Consider the following 25,656-nt stretch of genomic DNA (forward strand, 5'->3'; position numbering starts at 1 on the left):
TTACCCACTGAGTTACAAAAGGTGGTATGCAATTCTACCAGTTAAGCAGGATGAGTCTATGTGCTAGTATTATAGTATAGGTAATTATAATCAATTTGTCCTTCTCTGCATCTTGAAATACACCAAATTCAGCTGCTGTTGTGTTGTGGTTGTGACACCACAATCGGGCAGTTACAGATTTTTGTTCAAAATTGTTAATTTGGTGCACTCCCAAAACATGTTGCCTAGTGATGCTGGAGCTAGACTGCAGTGGTTGCAGGTTGGATCTTCACATGGATATGGACACATTTTGGGCAATTTTAACCAAGAGAAGTGTGATCGAGTAAAGATTTTAAGTTCAGTTATTGAGTGATTTGCACATTTGGAGCTAGAGTTTATACCATGTATGAATGACTGTTTTTCCTGAGATGTTAAATAAAGGTCTTTTTCCCACCATACCCTAGGATCATTGAAGGGAAGGTTCTTTGAGACGTATTTATGTATTGTTGAGATGCTGTCTTGAGTCTTCAAGACTGATGAGTGTTTCCTATGGAATAAAAATGGGTGGAAATGTGAAAAATTGGGTAGGTTTCTTTTAAGAAAAATTCTAATTTGAAAATAGGGAAAAACTGTGTTGATGGGAAGTTAAATTTGAAGTGTAATTGCACATAAGATGCAAATACGTTATCAATATAAAGTTCTCTAAGTGTTTTTAATTCTGAATGCTTTCCAGAGATTAAATACTGTGTAGGGCTGAGAAGGTTGTTAAAGGTGATTATTGTGTAAATTTGGCACAACAGATAGGTTTCTCTGCCTTAAAGAATGTCCTTCATTGTTTCCATATTCTGAGTAATCGGTGGATGACTAAATTATTGATATTTTGACAAAAGTTATTTCATGGAACACAAAGCAGAGTGTATAAAGAAGTACAGTAAGATTTAATTTCCACTGCTGATACTGCTTGTGTAAATTCATTAGGTTGTACCAATTTCCAGGTCATTATAATGTGTATGCTTGCTGCTCAGTAATAAAATTGAAAGATAGTGGCAATGCCACCTTCTTGTTTAGATCTTTGTAGTGGCCTTTTAAATGTGTGGACGTCTCGAATTCCAGACAAATAAGATTATAATTTAGTCTAGTTTCTTAAAAATAGAAGCTTAGGAAGGATGTTCTTTTTGACATTATTGATTCTCCCTGCTAATGTGAGATGGAGGTAGACCATCTGTTGAAATCTTGTTGATTTCATTTCAAGTCCAAATGTTATTTGATATGAGTACTAATGGTAAAGATATTACTGAGTGCAATAAACAAAAGTACCATATCTACATTTAGTGATATTTTCTGTTTGAGAAATTCTCTCATAACCCCATTTATCTCTGATGTATTACAAAAATTAATGGTCAATGGCTTAGTACCTATTGCAAAAAGCAAAGGTGATCGAGGGCACCCTTGTCAAGTACCATGTTCAGGTTTGAGATCATGTTGTTAATACTACCTGAGGCTTCTGAACTGGTGTAATTTAATCCAAGTAGATGTATTTGGGATAAGCATGAATTTGTGCAATGTGGTTACCCCTTAAACTACCATACCAGGCTATATAGTTGGTTACCAATACAATTTGCCAGCACTCCAGAACTGAGTATATTTGGCAACGTACATTCATTGAACATCATAACTGGGCTATAGTCGGTTCCCAGTGCAATTTGCTAGCATGCCGGAGCAGAGTATATTCGGTGACATACATTCATTGAATGCCGCAACCAGCTATAGTCGGTTCCCAGTGCAATTTGTCAGCACACCGGAGCTGATCAGTTAGTGCCGTACATTCTTTGAGCAGCCAGCTCATGACCACTATACCATCCCCTAGCGAATCAGCATCACTGCACTTGACTAGACTGCAAGCATCAGCGTTGGCCTATGTGTGCTTGCGTATCAGCTAGTTCAAGTGCAGCTGGCTTGGTGATTTATTGAATTTCATCAATGGCGTCAGTTGCTCCTTGTACATATAAAAGATTGTTACAGTAGTTTATTTTTATAGTTTTTACAGTTCATAGGTAGTGTGTAAAATTATCAGTGTTGAAGTAATTGTGATGCTCTTTGCATGAAAAAAATGTGTTCCATTAAAGTTTCACTTTTTCTTGGAGAATTGTGACATTTCCTTATAAAGTGCAGCAAAAAAATATTTGGTGTACATGGGTGCGTTAAACACGCCACACCAGCTCCATATTCTGTGACTTGTTCATGTCGATCTCGGTTTATTTCCTGCAGTAGTTTTGACTACTTTCAGTTACATTTGACTTACAATTACAGGCATAAAGGTAATTTATCTTGACAAAATAATGAAAGAGATCAAGCATTATGAGGGAGGAAAGAAAGCAAATGTGATCGCATGTGACTTTACGTTATCCCATTGTAACCGAATCATTGTACTGCTGCACTTTTGCTTTGAATCCAGTTAACCTCCAAAGCTTCTGTGTTCTGCCACGAAGGGATAATGAAACCATGCTGAATTCCTTTTTCTGTTAATGTTTATTATTAACAGGCAGAAATGTTAAAACGGAAAACATACCAATACCCAAACTCTGCCAGTACAACTCCTTTCACAATGAACACTGGGAGTGGCTCACACTGATGACCTAACATAACACAGACAAAGAAAGAATTCGTGAAGCTGTTAAATGCTTGATACCTTTGTGAGCAACAGTAATAATAAAAAAAAATAGTTACAAAAAATTATAGAAAATTTCCACAATGTAATAAGAATAATGATAAAAAAAAAGAATATAAAGTAATGACTTAAGAGACTTATACAGTACTATACATATTTTTAGGTTTGAATACATATTCTGGTCTATATTACGTCAAGATCAACTTGTATTCAGTCCGTCGGAACCGAACATGGTTTTAGGTCAATGGCTACCTGTAGTGTTTTTTTTTTTTTTTTCTGTTCAGTATTTGAAAGAACTTTGGGTTTTTACACATAGTATAACTAGTACAAATACTCAATTTCACCAATCCAAAGCTTTGAATTTTTTCATCTTTTAGCCATTTTAATGTAGGCTTACTTTATATGTTCAGTATTAGTGTCTTACATGTGCCATGTGTTCTTCAGATATATCCAATATGTACATGATATCTTCTGCTAGTATCTGCCAATGGAAAGCAGGAATATTTTTTCTTCTGGCAAGTCATGTACGTTCTGAAGCAATAAAGTATTACCAGAATGTCACTACTGCTGGCATGTTTGACAGCTAGAATTTTTTTTTACGCTGTGGAATGCATAGCCTAAACAGTTTGTGTTGATTCTCCATTTCATAGAACATTTGTCAAGATATTTCTAAGTTAATCATGCAGTTCTATTTAGCAAAATTTCAGAAAAGCCTCAGGGTTTTTTTTTTTTTTTTTATGAGCGGTTTTTTTTTAACCTTGCACCTGTGCCATGAATGTCATTTGTGCAGTCCATGTGCAAGTTGTGCGGATTCTAATTGTATTGCAGATCTGTAGGTCGATATTTATTTTAATATTAACTTAAGCATTCTGTAATAGTATAAAAATGTTTTTTGATATTTTTTTCTGTAATCTTTCTTGTTTACGTTTTTCTGCTGTCAGAATTATACATTGTTATAAAAAGTTGGGCCTTAGTAGATTAATTCTTTTTGTATTACTTTTATGTGTTTTTGTTATACCTTGTAAATCTTACAAAATGGTCTATAATTTCTGCAGATATTAGACAGAAATTCATGGTTGATAATAATACAAATAAACTGCTTTATGCCCACTCAATCTTTTTTCAAAATGTTTAGATACATAAAATGGTATTTCAATTGGCAAGTCACTGAGTTTTACTTTAAGCTATACATGAAATCATAAATTTAGCATATCTTTGAAGAAGCAAATGAAAGGAAGGTCTCCAATTTCTCATTTTTGTTCTTAATTTCTCAAGGTTGTGGCCGCCTGACAGACCAGTGCCTGCCACTTTTCAAGCGATGCTCCAACTTGATACGTCTTGACCTCCGCTCCTGCAAACAGGTCACTCAAGAGGCCTGTCAGCGCTTCATAGATGATACAGCTCCTTCAGCATCCTTTTACTGCATTGAGGACAAATTGATCCTGAAAAACAGCTAACAGATCATCAGAAGACCTACATATAAGAAATTTAATGAATTAAGGGGCCAGCTGCATGGATTGTGTTGACACATTTATGCAGAACAATATGGGGAGCAGTGTCAAAACCCAGCTGTTGTGAGGATACAAGATAATGCATGAATGGGTAAAAGTAAAATCTTAAAAAAAATAAACAAAGCCCTAGGAAACGGGCACAAGGACAACGACAGATCAGGCATTCAGATATCTGGCATACTTGCAATGTGGTTATTATGGAGGAAAAGAGCTAAATTAGAAAATGCTCAGAGAAAGATGGCAGTCAGTTTGTGAAGAATTTGCTAACTGTAATAGTGTGCAGACAATTTCCTCTCCTCTTTTCCTACCATTTCTTTGTATTTGGTTTCAGACAGTGTTGGGTAATTTAAAACCCCAAGTTGGCCCGTGACGTTGTCCTACACAAAATATATAGTATTAAGAAATACCAGTATAAAATACTACTTATTAAACTATTAAAGAATAAAATAAGCCACCACACTTTTAGTGCACACAGTCTTCTACATCAGCATATCAAAGGTAAATTAAAGTATCCAGAGAGTCTGTTAATACTAAATGTAAGATGTGAAATATGAATACAGAATTATAATTTTATTGCATATTTTTAAACCCATCTAGACCCTCTTAAAATAATTATTTTTGCCTAAATAAACAGACATTTATTATGAGGCCATGTTTGCCCCTTACACTTCTATTCTGCATGTGCTTTTTCCATCTACCTCTCACACAAAAAGGCAGTGTGGCATAGTTTCAGTCTAGCTAAATACTTGCAATGTATTAATTCAAGTAATGTATTTTTCTCCCCTATTGAATGAATTTATCTAACACTAGTTGCTCTGCAATAATCAAGCCAGCATTATGCATAACTGCAAAACTTAGGTTTTGCCATATTTTGCTGGTGTGTACTTGAAAAAGTGAAAAGAGGTGTATTTTTCATTGCAGGAATATTTGAAAGTATTTTTATTATTAAAAATCCTTTGAAAATTCTGTTTTTCTTTGAGGCAAATAGGTAAAGCTCAATTCCACATATTCTCCTGCTTATCATACTAAATAATTTCAGCATTCTGAAAAGAGTAATTAATCACACATATCAGTCGGGTGCTAATATGGTCAATTGTTTTTTTAGACCTTTTATTTTAGTAATTGAAGTATAAGCATATCAGCAAGACAGTGTTTGGGAAGGTGTTCTCTTATTAGAGAATATCAGAATATTGGATCACTAGGTTTAAAAATAAAAATCAGCTACTTGTATACCTATAGCTAACATATCAGAAACCTTGCTGTTATGTTTCCATAACTAAGCAGTGTTTTCTGATGAACTGCAAGGATAACAAACAAGATAATGTTCTGCCAACTCAAAACTATGTAAGAAATAGTTACTTCTTACTGTATCAGCCAGTTATTTAACACTCTTGGAGAACTGTTTAGATTCTTTTTCCACAGTTACTAAATATGCACAAAGGGTGTAGCTAGTCATATTTTTTTCTAAACAAACACTTTTTTAATATTTACAAGACTTAGGGGTATTTAGTGCTGTCCATTGGGCTTCAGTTATATTCTGCCTTAATTTGTATATTTTGGATAGTTTTAAAAGTATTCCTCTTTGCCTTTTCCAAAGCAATATGTGAGAGCAAATAACAAATAACCTAACTAAATTGCACCATGCAATCTAGAGCTTCACATATTTTTGGAGTCTTATTTATTTGTACTACCATACACCTCAAGCTACACCCTTTGTAGATGCCATTCTGTTTTACAAGATTTATCTCAAACAATCAATTTTTATATATTTTCAAAAGAGAAAAAATTTGGGGATGTGGTTTGTTTGCCTCTGAGAATTGGAGTGCAACAAATGTTCAGTGTAGACAAAAGATGACGAAGAATGTTTGTTATTTTCAAAACTGGTGGGAAAAATAAGGATTAAATATATAAAATGTCTGTGTGTGTGTGTATGTATATGTGTGTGTGTGTATGTATACACACACATACGTAAATATATACATATAAAAGCACACATATATACTGCTGCTTGATTTTTTTTTTTTGTTTGTTTTTTTTGCCATGTCTTTGGACCTCAAGCTCTTATGAATGTTATTGTTTTAAACTTCATAGTTCATTCCATTCCTAATTCAAGAAAAAGAAAAACTTCCAACAATCATGTCTGATTAGAACATCTGGCTGCCACTTACAGTACTTCCGTTGAAACATAATTAAGAATGTTCTGCCTTATTCAGCCTGATCTGTTGCTCTTCTGGAAAGACATCATTGTACAAGATAATGCACTGAACTTGAATTGAACCGAACAAAGCTCTTCTTTACTTGCCAAATTCCGTGGCCCCAGTTGGGCTAGTTTCCTTGGTGGTGTTTTTTTTTTTTTGTTTTTTTTTTTATTATTATTATTATTATTATTATTTTGAAGTAAGTTTAACCACTCCTGTTTTGTGAGCAAAGACTTTGCAATGAACAAAAATAAAGGCAGCTACAAAGAGTAACTACTGTTAAACAAAAATGACAATGGAACTTTTTAAATGGATGAATGGTTACCTTTCAACTTCCCAGAATCCACCACCGCTGCAACTCCAGAAATCAGGCTGATGAAATATTTTATTTTGGCTGTGTTAGCTGGCTGTACAAGGCAGAAAAAGATTTAATGGCACTCCTCTGCACTTTTTTATATATAAAAACATGTGCATTGTCCTGTCAACTGTAATCTAGAACCCAAAAGAGTAAGTCAGTGTTGGTCTTTCTTTTAGCAATCAAGATAATTCTGCCAACCTAACCTGATTGATGCAAGCTCTGATTGGAATGCACGTGGGCTACTCCCATTTTTTTTTTTTTAATCTTTCAGTCTTGTGCAGACAGCTACAACAATAACTGTGTAAAAAGGCTATAGGATGGAATGCTTTATTGTTTTAGCAGGAATGTGTTACATGAACGCCTTTCAGTCAAAGTTTTAAGTAATAATGAGAAAAAAAGATTTGTGAAATTAAAAGTTGCTTACACATTTAATACTTCATTTGACTTCCCATGTTACAGAGAACAGATGATGTGTGGTGACATTGAACGAAGAAAGCTTTAAATGTTGATATTTCAGACTGCATAATTATTTAGATGAAAACACATATGTACTGCTTTCTGGAAAGAGATTTTAAGCACTCCAATGCCCTCTCAGCTTTAAGTGGTACTACTCTTGTTTCACAATATTGTCAGTTACTTGATAGGTGGTTTCTGACTGCCAGCTAATCTTTACTTTTTAAAAAAGCATTTCCTAAAATATACTTTTTTTTTTTTTTTTTTTTTTTTTACTTCTTAAAGCATAGTCTTAAATTGATCATGGTCTTACACTGTGTTTACCTTGCCAGAAGTTGTTCCTGATTATCCATATTCATCATATTTCCTTCAGCTTTTGTTTGCATATGTTCAGTTTCAATGTATGATTTATATTGAATTAAACATAGAAAATTAAACTACATTTCAATTGTGCTGTGATCCAGCGAAAAGTATAGTTGATTATCAGAAGTAAACATTCCAGTCCTTGTGCACATTATCTGATTATCTTGATTTACTTGTGTCTATCATGTAAACTCTACATTAGTTACTACCTTACAACTCTTTAAATAACTTTGGGTTTGCATTATTGTGGTGCAGGTTACTATGATGAGCAGAGGTAATCAGGAATAAAATATTCAAGCCTGGCATTGTTGGCATAAGAAATACATCAGTGGCAGTTTAGGCGTTGCTGCCACATAATTTTCTAGCAGCTTCATTTTAAACTTGTTGAAGTATTGATCACTTTTTTTTATTCATGTAAATTTTATAAGAATTTTAAATTAATCAACAGTAAAAGTATTGACATTTTTGGATTATGTATGTTGTGATCATCGTGTAAGCAGGAAATTTAATTTTTACCAAGAAAAATCAGTTTATAGTTGTCAAATTCTATACAAGAAAGCTGCTATGAATAGCATTGATCTGACAGTCGGTGAGTGAAAAGCCAATATGGAAGCCATTTTTTCTCTACAGAATCCTCTTCAGAAGTATTCTTCCAATGTTTTATGATCATTTTCCAAATGTCCTTATTTAATACACTTAAAAATGTTTCGACATCTTAAATGTTTTGACTTTGTGATTAACTGAATTTTTGTGTGCTGTTTCAACATTACCCCACATCTGTGCTCAGATGCATGGAGCAAACAAATGTGGAAATGTTGGAAAAAGTTGCCAACTTTATAGACTGTGATATTTTAGAGACTCCACATGCTCTCTTTAGTCACATTGCCTGCACTCACCCAGTAGTTTAGTTTGTAATTTCTAAAGCAGTGTTTCAGCTTGGTTCCACTTTCACAGACACCACGTCTGGGAAATAGTGTAAAACCACGTGGGGTATATGAAATGAAATTCAAGTGTCTTCATCTGTAATCACACAGCTCTGTCTTAAGAGGTAACAGGTCATGGAGACCTTTCTGTATGAAATTATTGAATTATCGTTCTTCCAATTCTGCAAAAAAAGAGAAAAACATCAGAGTGTAAAGTTATACACAAGCAAATAATAAAATTTAGGCTTTGAATCTTATATGTGAGAACCTCTTAGTTATGTGAATGGGTGATGGGGCTAAAGTATGGGTTGCTTGCATACAATGCGAGTCTGGATGCACATGAGATGATTCAGCTGAATTTATATGAAGGGCTTTTTTATTTAATACTTGAAACCATTTTGGAAATGTGACGAGAGTCTTGTGCAGTACATAATGAAAACTATTTTATATATGCTTCTTTAAATTAAGCTAAATAATTTAGTTTTTTTTGTTACTCATTGATAATATCAATTAAGAAAAGCTACCTTTCAACTCCATCAAATTAATGCCTTAAACTAGTAAACAGTTAATCCATTTTTGTTTCTTTTTTCTTAGATCTGTGTACTTTTTTTTTTTTTTGGTCACCTTAACAAAACATTAGCCTGAGTTAAACATCGCAGGCAGTGGATCACTTATTCCCCATGATTGCAGATTTTTATTCTAACCAGATTTATAATTGGTGAATCATTCTTACACTTAATTGAACTCATTGTTTTTAGTTTTCTGGCTTACAGGTATTTCCAAGAAATTCAAAAATATTTGTATTTGTTGCGATTTTTTTTCAATGCTTACATTTGTTTTCACATTTTTCTTTATAATTACATTTTTACATAGAGATTGTCTCTAATTGTATTCAGAAGCTAATGATTAGCAGTGAGTAGTGCATAAACAAGTGCAAACAGCATTGAATGCTAAAGGGAAGCAATAACTTAATTGCATTTTCACTTCTGTGCTCATAAAGAACTCTTGCAAATGAGCACACAAACTAATAATGGTACTGAAATAAATGCAGTCTTTTAGTATTCAGTGTTGTCAGCATTTGGGTACAAGTAAGGGAGCAAAGTCCATAGAAAAGGGTTCATTAAAAATATGGTGATTAAAGGAAACTTGAGCATTTCAAGTTTTGGCAAAAATAAACATTTCAAATTTTTTTACATCAAGCGAATAAAAAAAGAGGCCAATTACTAAACAGTGAGGTCAATTAAAACTAAAAATGACACACTGATTGTGAAATTAGTAATGAGAAAAGGATTGAACATGGGAACCAGTGATCAAAGGTGTTACCTTTGAATACTATATGCCTTTTTCCATAAGGGAGCATTAGTGCTGTAGTTTCAATACCAATTCTCATAATCAAAGCTTTAAATGGATTTATTGCAGAGGTCACCAAAATTGTGTATGTATATCAGTGGTAGTTAGATATGTGTCTTTGTTTTCGGTCGATGTCAATATTATGAATTACTTAAAACTTAATTTAAAAGCACATTATCTTGCCTACAACACTCAGCAGAATTCACATTTTTTAACCACAAATAATTTAGTTCTTTGTCACAAAACTAATCCTGGAAGCACAGGAGGCCTAAGAAAAACAAAAAACTGCCCTTCAATAAACCATTGCAGAAACTCTGCTTAACCTAATGCATGCATACATCTGGGGAAAGTGGGAGGAAAACAGGAACCACTTGGGGGGGGACTTGGGTTGGGATTGCAGAGATATATAGCAAGTAGGTAAACACTAACCAGGTGTAGGTTTTGGTCAGAGATGTTTAGTCCCACTTGCCATGCCCCTGCATGCCCTGGCCCAAAAGTGGTAAATTAAAAAACGTGAAAGAGAATGTCATCTTTACTGGTGCAATCATCCCACTGACTGTTAAGTTGTTTTTTTGTTTTTTAAACCGATTCAGACCTCAAGTTTAAAATGATTACAGCAGCTTCCTACTGAACAGTTTGAAATTACAACAGTTGCTCCTTAAAAGACAATTGGTGATAGAGAGAATTGAAAATTGCTAGTGTACTATGTATTTCCCACACTCATGTATAGTCCAGCTCTACAGCAGTTCCTTTTTGAATGGAAAATCACAGGGCCCACAAACATACTGTGTATATGAAGAAAATTTATTTTGTTTATGCATTTTCAGGCCAATTTATTGTAAGAGACAGGTTGATGGAAGTCCAATCTTAGCAGTACTGTGCAGAAACCAGGCACTTTGGCTGTGACAGTAATCCTAACATGACATACTTACACATTTAGCACTAATTTACAGTCATTAGTAAATCCTAACTGCACATCTTTAAAAGAAAACAGTCCTTTGCATTGGATTGATCTAGAGTTGCCAATCAACTGCACCTGAACAACATTGAAATGTGGAAAGAATCGGGAGAAAAACCTGTGAAGAATGTGCAAACCACACAAGAAGCACCCATTGAACTGATAATGTCAGGCAGCACCATGTCATCAAGATTAGTGGGTATATCTACCTTACCATTGAACTTATGTATCCTATACCTGAAGCACAGTCATTTATTGGTGGGGAGGGGGAGTGTTTATTAATGTAAATGTTTAAATGTCATGAAATTGCTGAAAAAACTGGCATAAAGTTCCTCATTTTACAAAGTAACAGCTTTGCCATCTATATTTAGCATATGCTGTATTATTAATAACTAGCCAACCCGCGGCGTACCATATGCCGCATAATCAGGCCAGTTTTTTAATGATTTTTAAGCACAGGGAGAAAATTAACATTTGAAAAATCGGTAATGTAATAAATCAGCAAGAAAAGCAACATTGTAATAATGCACAGAACGAACCAACACACAATCATCCGTGACTGAAAACTGGCGGACCGCAATCGCGCCTTCTCCTGCCAGACGGATTGATGGGGGTGCACGACACAGAGTGTGGAACAGGAGGAGAGAAGGAGGACGTCCATTCAGCTCCCCCCGTCGTATTAGTCTGCTGAAATCTCGTTCAGTATGTACTGCCCGCTCATATGCCCGCCTCCAACTCATCACTTGAGTCGTTGGCGGTTTTTCTATATATAATCCACAAAGACACCTGACCACAGTAGTAGCTAAGTGGGTGTGCACAAAGGGTAGGGATGCAACCAGTGGGAGCGTATGAGTCACACTTAGTGGGAATTCCACGGTTTGCAGCCCGAATTGGGTTCAACGGCTTACCAACGCCTCTCTGTGCCGGGTAGACACACGCTCAATCTCATGCATAATTATTTATTGAATGCTAAACACTTCTGGAAAGACACGTTTGTCTAAAACGGGTTGGTGTGAGAATACAACAGTAAGTGAATGAAAAGATGAGCAAAATACAACACAATAGTGAATCCGCGGCATGACAAACGCCGCATAATTATTTATTGATGGTTGAACACTTCTGGAAAGACACAGTTGTCTAAAAAGGGAGGGTTTGAGGATACAACAGAAAGTGAATAAAAAGATGGAACTCTGGAGAGAGCAACATATAATAAGTGAAGAAGACGCATGTTTGTCGCGGATGCGAATTCTGTATGTAGCGCGTAAAACAGTTTGCTATGGTGCATGCGGTCATGAGTCGTTACCGAAAACTCAATTTTTTAAAGACTGTTCTTTCTGTGTTGTCGCACCCGGGTTGGTGGGCGTGGCTCTGCGAGTTGTCGCCGTATCAAATGGTCTTGGAGTTGGTGGGCGTGGCTCCTCCCTGTGTGTGCCATAGGTACCTTACTTGTCGGCAGCTTAGTGAATCCACGCCCCTTCCGGCGTGCTTTCCATGGGTGTCTTGCCTTAGTGAATTATATATATATAGATAGGAATCAGTTTTTAATTTGTATGAATATGATTTTTTTTTATTTGAGGCAGATAGTTAAGGTGTTGCTTATATACACTTATTGTTTTGATGTGTAGAGTCCTATGGTGACCATATTTTCCCATTTATAATCTTATAATCTCTCAAATCTCATACACTTAATACTCTGTGGTCAGATACACTACTTGAGTTCAGCACTTCCCCCTCCTTCCCTTCTTTATCCATAATTTTAGGCTATTAGAGGAAAAAACAGGGAGGACAATGAGCTACACTTTTAACTATGTATTATAGGTAATTTTATTATAATTAGTATCATACAAGCAAACAGAATGTGATGTTTAAGCTAAGATCATACCGCCTGATAATGCTAGATGTGTAATTTCAGATGGTACAATAAGTTACTGCTGCTTTAGATTCTTCCTGAATCAGCTCATCATCCGCACAATCCCAGGCAGCCCGCATTAAGGTCATCATCTGGTTTCCATTTGTCGGGATGCAACATGGCAGAGATAGTATGCCTTTGCAACCCTTTCTTTCATCATCCCTGTGTAGCTCCTGACAAGCACACCTTTCTGGGCCGTTCACACCAATGGAATAGCTTAGGTACAGCTCATTTTCCAGTTGCTTTGTTTAGACAATTTATGGTCTTCCTGTGAGGGAAGGCTTTTAGGCTCATATAAGTCCAAAACACAGTCAACCTTTCCAAACTGGTTTAATACATACTCCATCCTCCCCTGCCATAAGTTTCACACCCTGGATCCATTCTAACTCCATGGGGTGAAATTGGCTAGGTAAACATCAGTGCACTGCTGTTCTCATAAATGAAGTAAAACATGCTTCCTGAAACGCAAGTTATATTTTGTCTATCTTACAAATAGACATACATAATATTTATCAACTTATTTGCAAGACAATCACTCTTAACCACGTGTGTGTATGTATACATATATAAAGCAACGCATTTCTGATTTGCAGATAATGGAGTTGCAAAAGCCATTGAGCATTGGAATTAGTAAACAAAACTAGTTTTTGTAACTTCTTTCTATGAAAGACTTGTCAACTTTTGTTCTCCATCTAGCTGATATTTTGCCTGGTAGGGTTGTCAGAACCACTTTTTATTTTTTATTTTAAATGTTCACACTGGAGATACCACAATTTGGTAGATTTCGGAGAAGGCCGGAAATCTACATAGTAAGAAATTGAATTGCTACGATGTATAAAATTACATGTCAGTTTAATTTAGAGGAAAATGAGGATACTCTTTTTATTACTAAATCGTCTTTAATCTTCTAAATGGTGGTGTATGTCTTCAACGGCTTGCTAGCTACTCTTCCCCCTGACCCTATTAATGATGGCAGTAAAGAGCATCATCAAATGTTTGTCAACAGAGGCTAAATATGTTTGCATAGCCAGCTTTTGCAAACATTTTTTTAAGATTTACTTTGGAAAATGACTCTGGAGCATTTTGTGTTAATTTCCCCATCTATTGTATTTAATTAATTGGCATTCAAACTTGAATTTCAATGACCACAACTAGTTTCTACTTTGATACCCACCAATAAATAGTTATGGACTCCAAGGATAAAAGATGGAGGTTCTGAGGTAGGGTAGTTGCATTCCTTAAAATTGTGCTAGTGACTGGCAATATGTTTCATGTTGATTAGCGCATGTAAGCTAGAATTTTGTTCTACTCTGTGCATGCAACAGGATATTGGCTTATAGCTTTGTTTTCAATTAATCAAACATATTTCTGACAGCACACATGGCCTTTTATCATCTGGAGAATTTAATGTGAACAATTTCTGAGGCTTTTTCTTAAACCTTGTGTATTTTTCTTTATCAAGTTCATCCTGCAGGCCTTCTCTGCAGGATCTTACTGTGTATGCACTATGAACTCTGCTCAGAAACGTTTCGCTCTAAGGTGAGCCAACCTATTTTCTTTTTTGTAAAATAGAGTTCTAGAGGTAAAAGTATTAAAATACTGTGTGAAGCCACTACCTCTATCATTGTAGCACATTACACATTTAAAAAACAAGTATAAAACTTTGATTGTAGAGTACAGTTTTCCTTTGTGTGTTATTGTACACAGCATAAGTGCATGCATTAATATTACAGCATATCAAGCAGTTTTGGGCACACTTCTCCAAGGTAGCCCTAAACTACACTATATGTTATTGTGTAGATAGAGTATGAGAAAAAGTTACAAATTTATTTATGTATTATAGTTAATATGCCCAAAATACAAGAAAGCAAAGTACAAAGTCTAAATAATATGATTCTGTTCATATTAAGCATTTAATATGCTTATATTACCACGTATACCAGGAGGCTGCCTTTCTCTTTATATTATATATATATATATATATATATATATATATATATATATATATTTATATATATATATTTATATATATATATTTATATATATATATATTTATATATATATATATATATATATATATATATATATATATATTTATATATATATATATATATATATATATATTTATATATATATATATATATATATATATATATATTTATATATGTTTATATGTATATATAGGTATGTGTGTACAAGTACTGATCATAAAATTAGAATATAATGACAAAGTTGATTTATTTCAGTAATTCCATTCAAAAAGTGAAACTTGTATATAAGATTCATTCATTACACACAGACTGATGTATTTCAAATGTTTATTTCTTTTAATTTTGATGATTATAACTGACAACTAATGAAAGTCCCAAATTCAGTGTCTCGGAAAATTTGAATATTGTGAAAAGGTTCAATATTGAAGACACCTGGTGCCACACTCTAATCAGCTAATTAACTCAAAACACCTGCAAAAGCCTTTAAATGGTCTCTCAGTCTAGTTCTGTAGGCTACACAATCATGGGGAAGACTGCTGACTTGACAGTTGTCCAAAAGACGACCATTGACACCTTGCACAAGGAGGGCAAGACACAAAAGGTCATTGCTAAAGAGGCTGGCTGTTCACAGAGCTCTGCGTCCAAACACATTAATAGAGAGGTGAAGGGAAGGACACGATGTGGTAGAAAAAAGTGTACAAGCAATAGGGATAACCGCACCCTGGAGAGGATTGTGAAACAAAACCCATTAAAAACTGTGGTGGAGATTCACAAAGAGTGGACTGCAGCTGGAGTCAGTGTTTCAAGAACCACCACACACAGACGTATGCAAGACATGGGTTTTAGCTGTCACATTCCTTATGTCAAGCCACTCTTAAACAAGAGACCGCGTCAGAAGCGTCTCGCCTGGGCTAAAGACAAAACTGCTGCTGAGTGGTCCAAAGTTATGTTCTCTGATGAAAGTAAATTTTGGAAATCAAGGTCCCAGAGTCTGGAGGAAGAGAGGAGAGGCACAGAATCCACGTTGCTTGAGGTCCAGTGTAAAGTTTCCACAGTCAGTGATGGTTTGGGGTGCCATGTCATCTGCTGGTGTTGGTCCATTGTGTTTTCTGAGCTCCAAGGTCAACGCAGCCGTCTACCAGGAAGTTTTAGAGCACTTCATGCTTCCTGCTGCTGACGAACTTTATGGAGATGCAGATTTCATTTTCCAACAGGACCTGAACCTGCACAAAGTGGCAAAGCTACCAGTACCTGGTTTAAGGACCATGGTATCCCTGTTCTTGATTGGCCAGCAAACTCGCCTGACCTTAACCCTATACAATTCAGAAGAGCTGAAGGCCACTATCAGAGCAACATGGGCTGTCATAACACCTGAGCAGTGCTACAGACTGATCGACTCCATGCCATGCCGCATAGCTGCAGTAATCCAGGCCAAAGGAGCCCCAACTAAATATTGAGTGCTTTTCATGTTCATACCTTTCAGTTGGCCAGCATTTCTAAAAATCCTTTTTTTGCATCGGTCTTAATTGATATTCTAATTTTCTGAGATACTGAATTTGTGACTTTCATTAGTTGTCAGTTATAATCATCAAAATTGAAAGAAATAAACATTTGAAATATACACTCACCCCTAAAAGAGGGGTGGATTATTAGGATCACCTGTTCAATTTCTCATTAATGCAATTATCTAATCAACCAATCACATGGCAGTTGCTTCAATGCATTTTGGGGTGTGGTCCTGGTCAAGACAATCTCCTGAACTCCAAACTGAATGTCAGAATGGGAAAGAAATGTGATTTAAGCAATTTTGAGCGTGGCATGGCTGTTGGTGCCAGACAGGCCTTTCTGAGTATTTCACAATCTGCTCAGTTACTGGGATTTTCATGCACAATCATTTCTAGGGTTTACAAAGAATGGTGTGAAAAGGGAAAAACATCCAGTATGTGGCAGTCCTGTGGGCGAAAATGCCTTGTTGATGCTAGAGGTCAGAGGAGAATGGGCCGACTGATTCAAGCTGATAGAAGAGCAACTTTGACTGAAATAACCACTCGTTACAACCAAGGTATACAGTAAAGCATTTGTGAAGCCACAACACGCACAACCTTTAGGCGGATGGGCTACAACAGCAGAAGACCCCACCGGGTACCACTCATCTCCACTACAAATAGGAAAAAGAGGCTACAATTTGCATGAGCTCACCAAAATTGGACAGTTGAAGACTGGAAAAATGTTGCCTGGTCTGATAAGTCTCGATTTCTGTTGAGACATTCAAATGGTATAGTCAGAATTTGGCGTAAACAGAATGAGAACATGGATCCATCATGCCTTGTTACCAGTGTGCAGGCTGGTGGTGGTGGTGTAATGGTGTGGGGGGATGTTTTCTTGGCACACTTTAGGCCCCTTAGTGCCAATTGGGCATCGTTTAAATGCCACGGGCTACCTGAGCATTGTTCCTGACCATGTCCATCCCTTCATGACCACCATGTACCCATCCTCTGATGGCTACTTGCAGCAGGACAATGCACCATGTCACAAAGCTCGAGTCATTTCAAATTGGTTTCTTGAACATGACAATGAGTTCACTGTACTAAAATAGCCCCCACAGTCACCAGATCTCAACCCAATAGAGCATCTTTGGGATGTGGGGAACGGGAGCTTCGTGCCCTGAATGTGCATCCCACAAATCTCCATCAACTGCAAGATGCTATCCTATCAATATGGGCCAACATTTCTAAAGAATTCTTTCAGCACCTTGTTGAATCAATGCCACGTAGAATTAAGGCAGTTCTGAAGGCGAAAGGGGGTCAAACACCGTATTAGTATGGTGTTCCTAATAATCCTTTAGGTGAGTGTGTGTGTATATGTATATGTGCATATATATATATATATATATATATATAATGTGTGTGTGTGTTTTCATAAGTCCAGGACACAGCTTTGTTTTAGCTGTCGTAATATAGCAGATTTCCATATGCCTCAATCCTGGATTCAACAAGCTGGATGGAAGAAATGGAGGAATCAATACCAGGTTGGTTTTTTTTTTTTTTTTTTTGGTCTGAAAGTAATCTAAGTGATCTGAAAATATAAACACTGTTTGTATATCATTTAGGTGTAACAGAAGATTCAAAGAGGTTTCTGTTTTCTACACAATGTGTGTCATGCTTTTCTCATCTCTTTGGCATGTGCAGTAGATTTGTATCATGTTTGTTTTTGTCTTTCTAGCCCACACTGCCCACACATTACTGTAATATAAGACATAATTATGGCTAAATGTTCAAATATATAATTGATTGTCCCAATTTGTTATAATGGTTTGTACTACTGTGACACAACTCCTGAGTCTTCAGTTTGAGTCACTGTGTGTATTTTGCATGCTCTACCCCTAACAGAGCCAGCTTTTGTCCAGGCCTTCCAAGTTTTCCTCACATACAATTCAATTAAGGATCAAAGGGCCACAGCCTGTCTCTCAGCACTGAATTTTACCAGGGTTGGATTCTGTCCATCACAGAGCATATATCTATATTCAGGAATATTAGATCAGGTTTGAACTGCCAGTTAACCTAAAATGTATGTCTTTTGGATGGGGGAAGGACATGCTAACTCCACAGAGTCAGTGACCCAGGTAGGTTTGATGATTCGCATAATAATAGACTTGACTAACGGAAGAAACAAAAAATAATAAAGCCCATTTTAAGTTTACAAAAATTAGAATATGTTTAAATACATCCAACAGTGGAAAACACATTGATGCTTACTGTGTAAGACTATAGAACCTTGATTACTCACCTAGCTGATAAATTCAACAGAAAAAGCTAGAACTTTCGTGGCAATTACTTATTTGCTTATCTTCAATATGCTGGATACAGCCTTTTGAAAATATCTATTACAAATGTACAGTATTTTTCAATTATACAGAAGAAAATGGGACGTTTTGCGGTTTGCACCAAAACAAGTGAGGATTGCCTACACCTGTATGTTGTCACGACACAACAGTTTATTGTTAAATTGGATGTGTATGTGTGAGATTTTGTATTCTGGATATTTAAAACAAACGACGACAAAAAATCATCCGCTCCAACAGACCAGTAGGGTTGCCACCCGTCCTTTAAAATACGGAATCGTCCCGTATTTTAGAATGAAATTGCGCTTGGCCCCCAAGGGATGTGGCCCCCGCTGCAGTATGCGTCCCTTTTTTTTTTTTTTTTTGTATTAAAAGTGGTAACCCTACAGACCAGCCAAGTGTAAACCGAGGTTATACACCACAGAAGTTTGTATACTTTTCTGCAGAACTTACCCTCCAGCAACTGCGGTTTGATATTTTGTCTTTGATACAACAGTTGGGTTTTGAGCAGTGTCGAGTAAGATTACGGAATGGTGTATAGAATAATCCATATAGCAACGCACTCTGTTTAATGATGCAATCTTCAAAATGCACATTTGATAAAAAAAAAAATGTTATTAAAGAATGCAAAAACGTAAACCATTTGCAAATATCACATTTATGTATAAAATGATGGCTTTTAGTTGATAAGGTATTTTTCTGTGACTGTTCTGTGTAAGAGCAGTAAAACACTACAGTCTTTTGACAAGAAAAAAACGCAATTTGTCCTTCCGTCTGTTTCCTGCTCAACATTTTGCTTTCACCGGAAACTCACCCTGATTGGCTAGTATGAAGCAATAAATAACCGTCACTTCCTCTTTTCGGCCTCTTTATTTCCGAGGGAGTCGAGGTCTCCATACGGCGTTGTTTTTTTGGTGAGTTTGTATGTTTGGGTGATGTCAAATTGAAATAGAAAATTGATCATTATTTCTGAAAAGTGTCATTGAAAACGTGATCAGATAAATGAATTATTTTTTTTATGGTTCGAGGATGTCAACATACGGTTTATTGTCAGGTCACGTTTTAGGCCCAGTCGCCGTGGCCCTCTTTCGTTTTACGTATGAAAAATAAATAGCTATTTAGTTGACTGGGTTTCACATGAGTTCGAGGCAAAAAAAGGGAGTTTTTTTTTTTAACATTTGTGTTACTTCTAATATAAAAAGTAAAACTCGCTTTGAGACTGCAGCACCAAGCATGACTACAACTAGCGCATGTGCGGCGCTCGGCCTTCTCAGTTTTACTCCGCGCACTTTTGAGACGATTGCTGGGCCGAGGACAATAACGTGACAGGCATGGCTGCTCATGAATAGAGTAATATATGAAGTAAAAATAGCACAGTTAGCATTGTTTGAAACTATGCGTATTTCTAAATAACTGAACTTTTTATTGTGTTGTGCTCCCATTACTCATAGACTCTCACATACATTACCTATGTATATTAGATGTTTTTTACACGTCACCCTCGTGTTATTCGGTTGGGGTATCAAAGGGCCTGTCCTTCAACATTCTTAACCATGTAAGCGAGTGTTTCCTATTGGGCCGCCCGTTGGCGCATGTGTACGGCGAAGAAAGTATTCAGGGTCGTACTTGACCCAATCCGTTTACAACTTCTGTTAAAGCACTGTATATCAGCTGCCAGATATCTAACTTTTTCTTTTACCTTTTTTCGTGCATGTTTAATTGCACTGCCCTATCATAGATCCAGTTTATATGAAAATATACGCGGGGTAGAAAATAATAAACCTGGATAGATAAAAATCTGTTTTACACAGGAGGAACGTTGGAAACCGTACCTAATTCATGCCAAATAAAGTACAACATATTTGTTGCTAATGTTGTACTTTTATACTCTGCTATTCAGGAGATGGAACCTTATTTTATCCTTGTGCACTGTTTATGTGCAAGTATGCCAGTTAAAACAATTTTGCAAAATAACTCAATTTTTTTTTTAATATGATGCAAATCCACGGATTAATCACAATTCCTGAGAAACTCCATACCTGTACTTGTGAAGAGGGAAGCTCCTACAACTCCCATGACCAGAACACCTATTGGACAATAGTTTGACTTGGATTGTAGAGTTTTTAATATAACTTAATTTGCATTTCTGCATTAATATTTATCTAAAACCTTACTGACAATGTTTTATTTATAGTTAGTGTCTGTGTAAATGCCTCATCTTCCGAGTATTGCTTATGTACTTGTGCATTTTCAATGAATGCAAAAAGGGTATCTGTATTTCTAGTTTGCTTGGTTTTGCTTATTCAAAAAAAGTACCAGCCAGTTGTAAATGTTTGAACCTTAAAAAACTGAAGCCATGCATTAGGGCTTTTCAAGAAACTTTTGAGCTCTAACTACACTCCACAGTACCTGGCATCAGAATATCTTTATTGTCATTGTAACAAATACAACGAAATTAGGTGCAGCCCCTGCAGCGTCAATATTTAAATAAATATAATTACAAAAGGATAAGAAATAAGGTAGAACACAAACATTCAACATAATACCTTAATTGCACACGAAACACTGTTGCACGAGATGCCATCTATTGCACTGCTGCATTGGAGGGGATTAGGTGGCATTCAGTGCCCTAATAGCAACAGGGTGGAAACCGTTATTCCATCTTCTTTGTTTTGATGCTGCTATATCCTTCGCCTGATGGCAACAGTTGGAACATGTCATGAACAGGGTGTGAGGAGTCTTTTAATGTTTTCCACTTTTCCTCTGCGCGGTTGTGCAGCTGGAAACCCACACACAGAGGCAGTAGCACAGGATACGCTCAATAGAGCAGCGATAGGACACCAGCAGTTTTTGGGGGGATGTTATTTTTCCTGAGGACCCTCAAGAAATGGTCTTTGCTGAGCCTTCTTCGCCAGCTCAGCTCACACCCCAGGACAGGTCTTCCATGATGTGGATTCCCGGGCAGTGGAAGTCTTGACGCCCTCTTCACACAGTCCCCTCTGATGTAGAGTGGTTTGATGTCAGTTTTCTTTTTCCTGAAGTCCACAACGAGCTTCTTGGTCCACTTCGTCCCTATAGGCTGACTCCTCCTCCCCAGATCAGTAGATGCTCTTAAACTTTTTGAACTTATTCTTACCAGTCAGTATTTAATTTACTTTGAAAGATGATGGGCAATCTTAATTTCCTTAAGCGGTAACTGAATATTTGGTTTTATGGGTGAATTTATAACTGGTAGTACGCTATACTGGTGTTGGAACAGTGCATTGGCATTGATTCCAGCTTTTGAACTTCTGTACGGTTACCAAAAGATACTGAAGCAAATAACTCCACATCCTCCTCCTCCCTGCTTTGCCAACCTCTGCAAATCCAAACAAGGATGATCTCCTTTTGTTCATGTAATAAGTATATTTGAAGAACAGTGGAGGGGAAAGGTTTAGTTACTATCACATAAATAAATGAATTTTCTGGTAATAAAATCCAAACGTTAAGCTTTTGGTATTTATTGGTAATTGTATAGGGCACAACCCCACACTGCACTTGCAAGTTTGAATATATTTTTAAAGTGGAGTATATCCACATGTATCCACCAAGGTGCAGATATTACAGAGAAATGTTATTTGTGCAACCAAACAGTAATACTACAAAGTCTGCCTAATGAGGAATTACTTCAGGGTATCAAAAGAGGGCCATTCGTGTAAAATAGAATTAATACTGGTGGACATTATGATGGCTTTGGCTCCCTGCCTTGATGACGGCCTTGGCTTCTTCCTGCCATGCACCCAAAATCAGTGTTTGATCCTACAGATTTGAGAATAGTATATTACTAATTTGCATAGTAGTTTATACTTTAAAAAGATTGCTGTAGATTGGAAAATACTTGATATTGCAAAATGTCATGCAGTTCAGTGAATTTAATTATCACTGTAATTAACTGTTGCAGTCCTTTTCATTGTTGTAAGAATTTTTTCTTTTATTCCTTCTGCTAGCTTTCCCATCGTTGCTTGTTTAAGGGAGAGTCCACGATGTCCGGAGGTCTTGATGTCTTGCAGCTCAAAGAGGAGGATGTCCTCAAATTTTTGGCTGCAGGGACCCACCTTGGTGGAACAAACCTGGATTTCCAAATGGAACAGTATGTCTACAAAAGGAAGAGTGATGGTGAGGATTAAATGGTAGGGCTTATATGAAAATGATTTTCATTCTTTTAATGCTACTGAGCATTGAATAAAAAAGAATTGAGCTTTGTTGAAGTCTCGTACTGCTTATTGTACTTTCAGCTTCTGAGTAAAATTTGAGTGAACTGTCATTTCTACTTCTCCCCAGGCATCTACATCATTAATCTGAAGAAGACCTGGGAGAAGCTACTTTTGGCCGCTCGTGCAATTGTGGCAATTGAAAACCCAGCTGATGTCTGTGTCATATCTTCTAGAAACACTGGGCAGGTAAAAAGTAATCCTGTATAGTCAACTTCTAAATTAGATGGTATGATGTTCTGCACACTATTAAAACTTGGCGCTGAGGTCAGCGTCCGAGTGTCGGAAGTGTGCTAAAGTGATCTGGCAGGTTTTTCGCTAACACCACAAGGGCTGTGTCCCAATGCGTGGGGTTTGATAGTAATCCTTGCTACAAAATTAATGTAATTTTGTTAATTTTAATATTGGTTTTGTTTTAATTTGTTCAAAGCACTCACACACATTCCATCAGAGTAGCAAAGTCTTTGCTTCTATATTTGTGTCATATATTCTATCCTTTGTTTTTATTTTACATTAGAATAGTCAAATTAGCACTGTGAAGTTATTTTCAGTTGTCTTCATAGGAAGGCAAAATGGAGTGCATCCTATACATGAAAGGGGAAGAATAGTTGGCATGCATTTAAACCCACTAACTGACTGAATCTGAAATGATGTGCAATGCTTGGATCTTCTAGACACCCACCACTAGTGATTAGTCTTTACACTTGAGTAAAATCTTAATTTGTGCAACTTTTAATTTAGAAAGTGGAGAATTAAATAGTTTTCTCTTCAACATTAATTTTTTATCTATTTTTACAGCGTGCCGTTTTGAAATTTGCTTCTGCTACAGGGGCCACAACCTTTGCCGGACGTTTCACTCCTGGCACATTCACAAATCAGATTCAGGCTGCCTTCAGAGAGCCCCGTCTCCTCATAGTGACTGATCCCAGGGCTGACCATCAGCCACTGACAGAAGCTTCCTATGTAAACATACCCACAATTGCTCTGTGCAACACTGACTCCCCACTACGCTATGTGGATATTGCTATTCCTTGCAATAACAAGGTGAGTTGATTTGACGCTTTCTTGTCTTGCAAAGCATTGAGTATTTTCTAGACCCTCTGAAGTGAAGTTGCTGTATTAAAGACCAGGCAAAATTTTGATTCAGCAGCTTTGCCTAGTATTGCTTGACATTTCCCTTTGTGACCAGTTTTTCTAAAATGGGTTTTATAACAGTGCAGGATTTTAAAATGTGTACCACTTGGCCCATATCTATGTAACAAAGACATGTGAAGGATGTGTTTTTCTGTTTTGCACACAGTTAGAACTCAGAGCTGAGACTAGCCTGTCTAGTCTGTGATCTCATGGGTGTAGGGTGTGTGCTACATTAAACTACAGGGGACTCGGTGCACCCTATTCTTTGGGTAACTGATGAAGTTGGCTCCCTTTGTTACAGTTATGACTTAAGAATTAAATCTTGTTGGATAAATAACACTGAGGAAATTTTGCAGGGTCCTCATTCTGTTGGATTAATGTGGTGGATGCTGGCTCGTGAAGTACTCAGAATGAGGGGCACAATTTCTCGGGAACACCCCTGGGATGTCATGCCTGATCTGTACTTCTACAGGGATCCAGAAGAGGTAAGTAAGACTAGATGTACCAGATCCATCAATTACATTTACAGAAATAACCTAATTGAATAGTGCAGTTAGACAGAACAGGAGTTGAAAATTTGCAGCATTGGTCTGTTTGGGTTCTTGGTGGGGTTTTGGGGAGAGAGAATCTCCTTTTTGACACTTGCTTTTTACTGGATGTGGTTTAAGTAGTCTTTAAAGAAAATATCCTGCTGCAGAGACAGTTAAAATATTTTCAATTATGCAGGTGCACCAGTGTAGTGGACTGCTCTGCATATTACTCATGTAATGCACAAAGGCTGGTAGACTTATTGAGCAAATAAACACTTGAATGGAGAATATACTTCCTGTATCCAGTGGGAGTTTTTGTGTGTTGAATTGTTTTGTTTTTATTTGTTATACTGTATTGTGGTTTGATTTCAGATTGAGAAAGAGGAGCAAGCTGCTGCAGAGAAGGCAGTTGGCAAAGAGGAGTTCCAGGGTGAATGGACTGCCCCAGTGGCTGATTTTGTTCAACCAGAAGTGGCAGATTGGTCTGAGGGTGTGCAGGTACCATCTGTCCCAATCCAGCAATTCCCAGCTGGTATGTACTCTTAATAATAATAAAAATGTCGGTGCTTCTTTTCATGTGTTTAGAAATGCTAAGGTTTAAGTTCTGCTTGAATGGGAATGGTTTGCTGACTGCTTCTGAACATGGGTAGAAGTCTCACAGCAAGTATGCTACATTGTTTGAAACATCCCATTTTAAAAAAACTTGGAATGTGACTAACAATTTCCATAAAAGTAAATGTAAAAAAGTAGCATTGTAAAATCACTTGAATATCTGTCTTTACAAATTTGGTCAGCCATGATTCATTCCTTTTGTATGGTTGAGCATATCACAAGCTAACCAGACAAACTTGAAAATGTGCCGTTGGATCAGTCAATAAAAGATAGGACAGACATATCTGGTCACTGTGGTAATGACTGTGTTGACTACTGTGAAACATTTCCATGCATTCTTAATCTGTGATGGAACTTTTCAACTTGACATGTAAACCTGTGGTGTGTTTATCCCCAAACTCCCCCATGGTGCTACTAGGTCTTTAACTTTGTTTTAGACAAATCTGTTTCAGATTAACTACCTTAGTCTTTTTTCTTTATCAACAGAAGACTGGAGTGCAGAGCCTACTACACAGGACTGGTCAGCTGCTCCGACTGCTCAAGCCACAGAGTGGGGGGGATCGAATACAGACTGGTCCTAAACAAAGGATTTTGTAGCATTCCTGTATCAATAAAACTGTTTACTGAA

General features: G+C 36.7%; 2 protein-coding genes and 1 non-coding gene across 5 annotated transcripts in view; all 3 read left to right on the plus strand.

Moving 5' to 3' along the window:
* LOC120537463 (F-box/LRR-repeat protein 19-like) overlaps window positions 1–6,129 on the plus strand; it is a 94,773-nt gene extending 88,644 nt beyond the window's left edge. The window contains 1 exon segment of the mRNA XM_039766413.1: window positions 3,923–6,129. Coding sequence (XP_039622347.1) covers window positions 3,923–4,104 — 182 coding nt within the window. The 3' untranslated portion in view covers window positions 4,105–6,129.
* A 13,196-nt stretch (window positions 6,130–19,325) lies between these two features.
* rpsa (ribosomal protein SA) lies at window positions 19,326–25,656 on the plus strand. Of its 3 annotated transcripts, XM_039766416.1 has the most exons (7): window positions 19,326–19,416; window positions 22,489–22,657; window positions 22,823–22,941; window positions 23,551–23,796; window positions 24,243–24,371; window positions 24,789–24,948; window positions 25,515–25,609. In XM_039766416.1, exons 2-7 carry the CDS (start codon window positions 22,525–22,527, stop codon window positions 25,607–25,609), a joined length of 882 nt encoding a protein of 293 aa, XP_039622350.1. In that variant the 5' UTR covers window positions 19,326–19,416; window positions 22,489–22,524. The 3 variants fall into 3 exon arrangements, with proteins under 3 accessions (XP_039622350.1, XP_039622348.1, XP_039622351.1); XM_039766414.1 differs by lacking the exon at window positions 19,326–19,416 and having other exon boundaries at window positions 22,525–22,657; window positions 25,515–25,656; XM_039766417.1 differs by lacking the exon at window positions 19,326–19,416 and having other exon boundaries at window positions 22,525–22,657; window positions 25,518–25,656.
* LOC120538417 lies at window positions 22,991–23,130 on the plus strand. The gene has a single exon (XR_005635459.1). It is a non-coding gene; the product is annotated as a small nucleolar RNA SNORA62/SNORA6 family (small nucleolar RNA).

Source organism: Polypterus senegalus, chromosome 10 (assembly GCF_016835505.1).
Source record: "Polypterus senegalus isolate Bchr_013 chromosome 10, ASM1683550v1, whole genome shotgun sequence".
NCBI lineage: Eukaryota > Metazoa > Chordata > Cladistia > Polypteriformes > Polypteridae > Polypterus > Polypterus senegalus.

Bases quoted from the DNA above. Each gene is read 5' to 3' on its own strand.
- rpsa (XM_039766416.1), top strand. From the start codon at position 22,525: ATGTCCGGAGGTCTTGATGTCTTGCAGCTCAAAGAGGAGGATGTCCTC. The intron at 22,942-23,550 runs GTAAAAAGTAAT...CTATTTTTACAG, and splicing joins CTTCTAGAAACACTGGGCAG to CGTGCCGTTTTGAAATTTGC. The intron at 23,797-24,242 runs GTGAGTTGATTT...GAAATTTTGCAG, and splicing joins CTATTCCTTGCAATAACAAG to GGTCCTCATTCTGTTGGATT.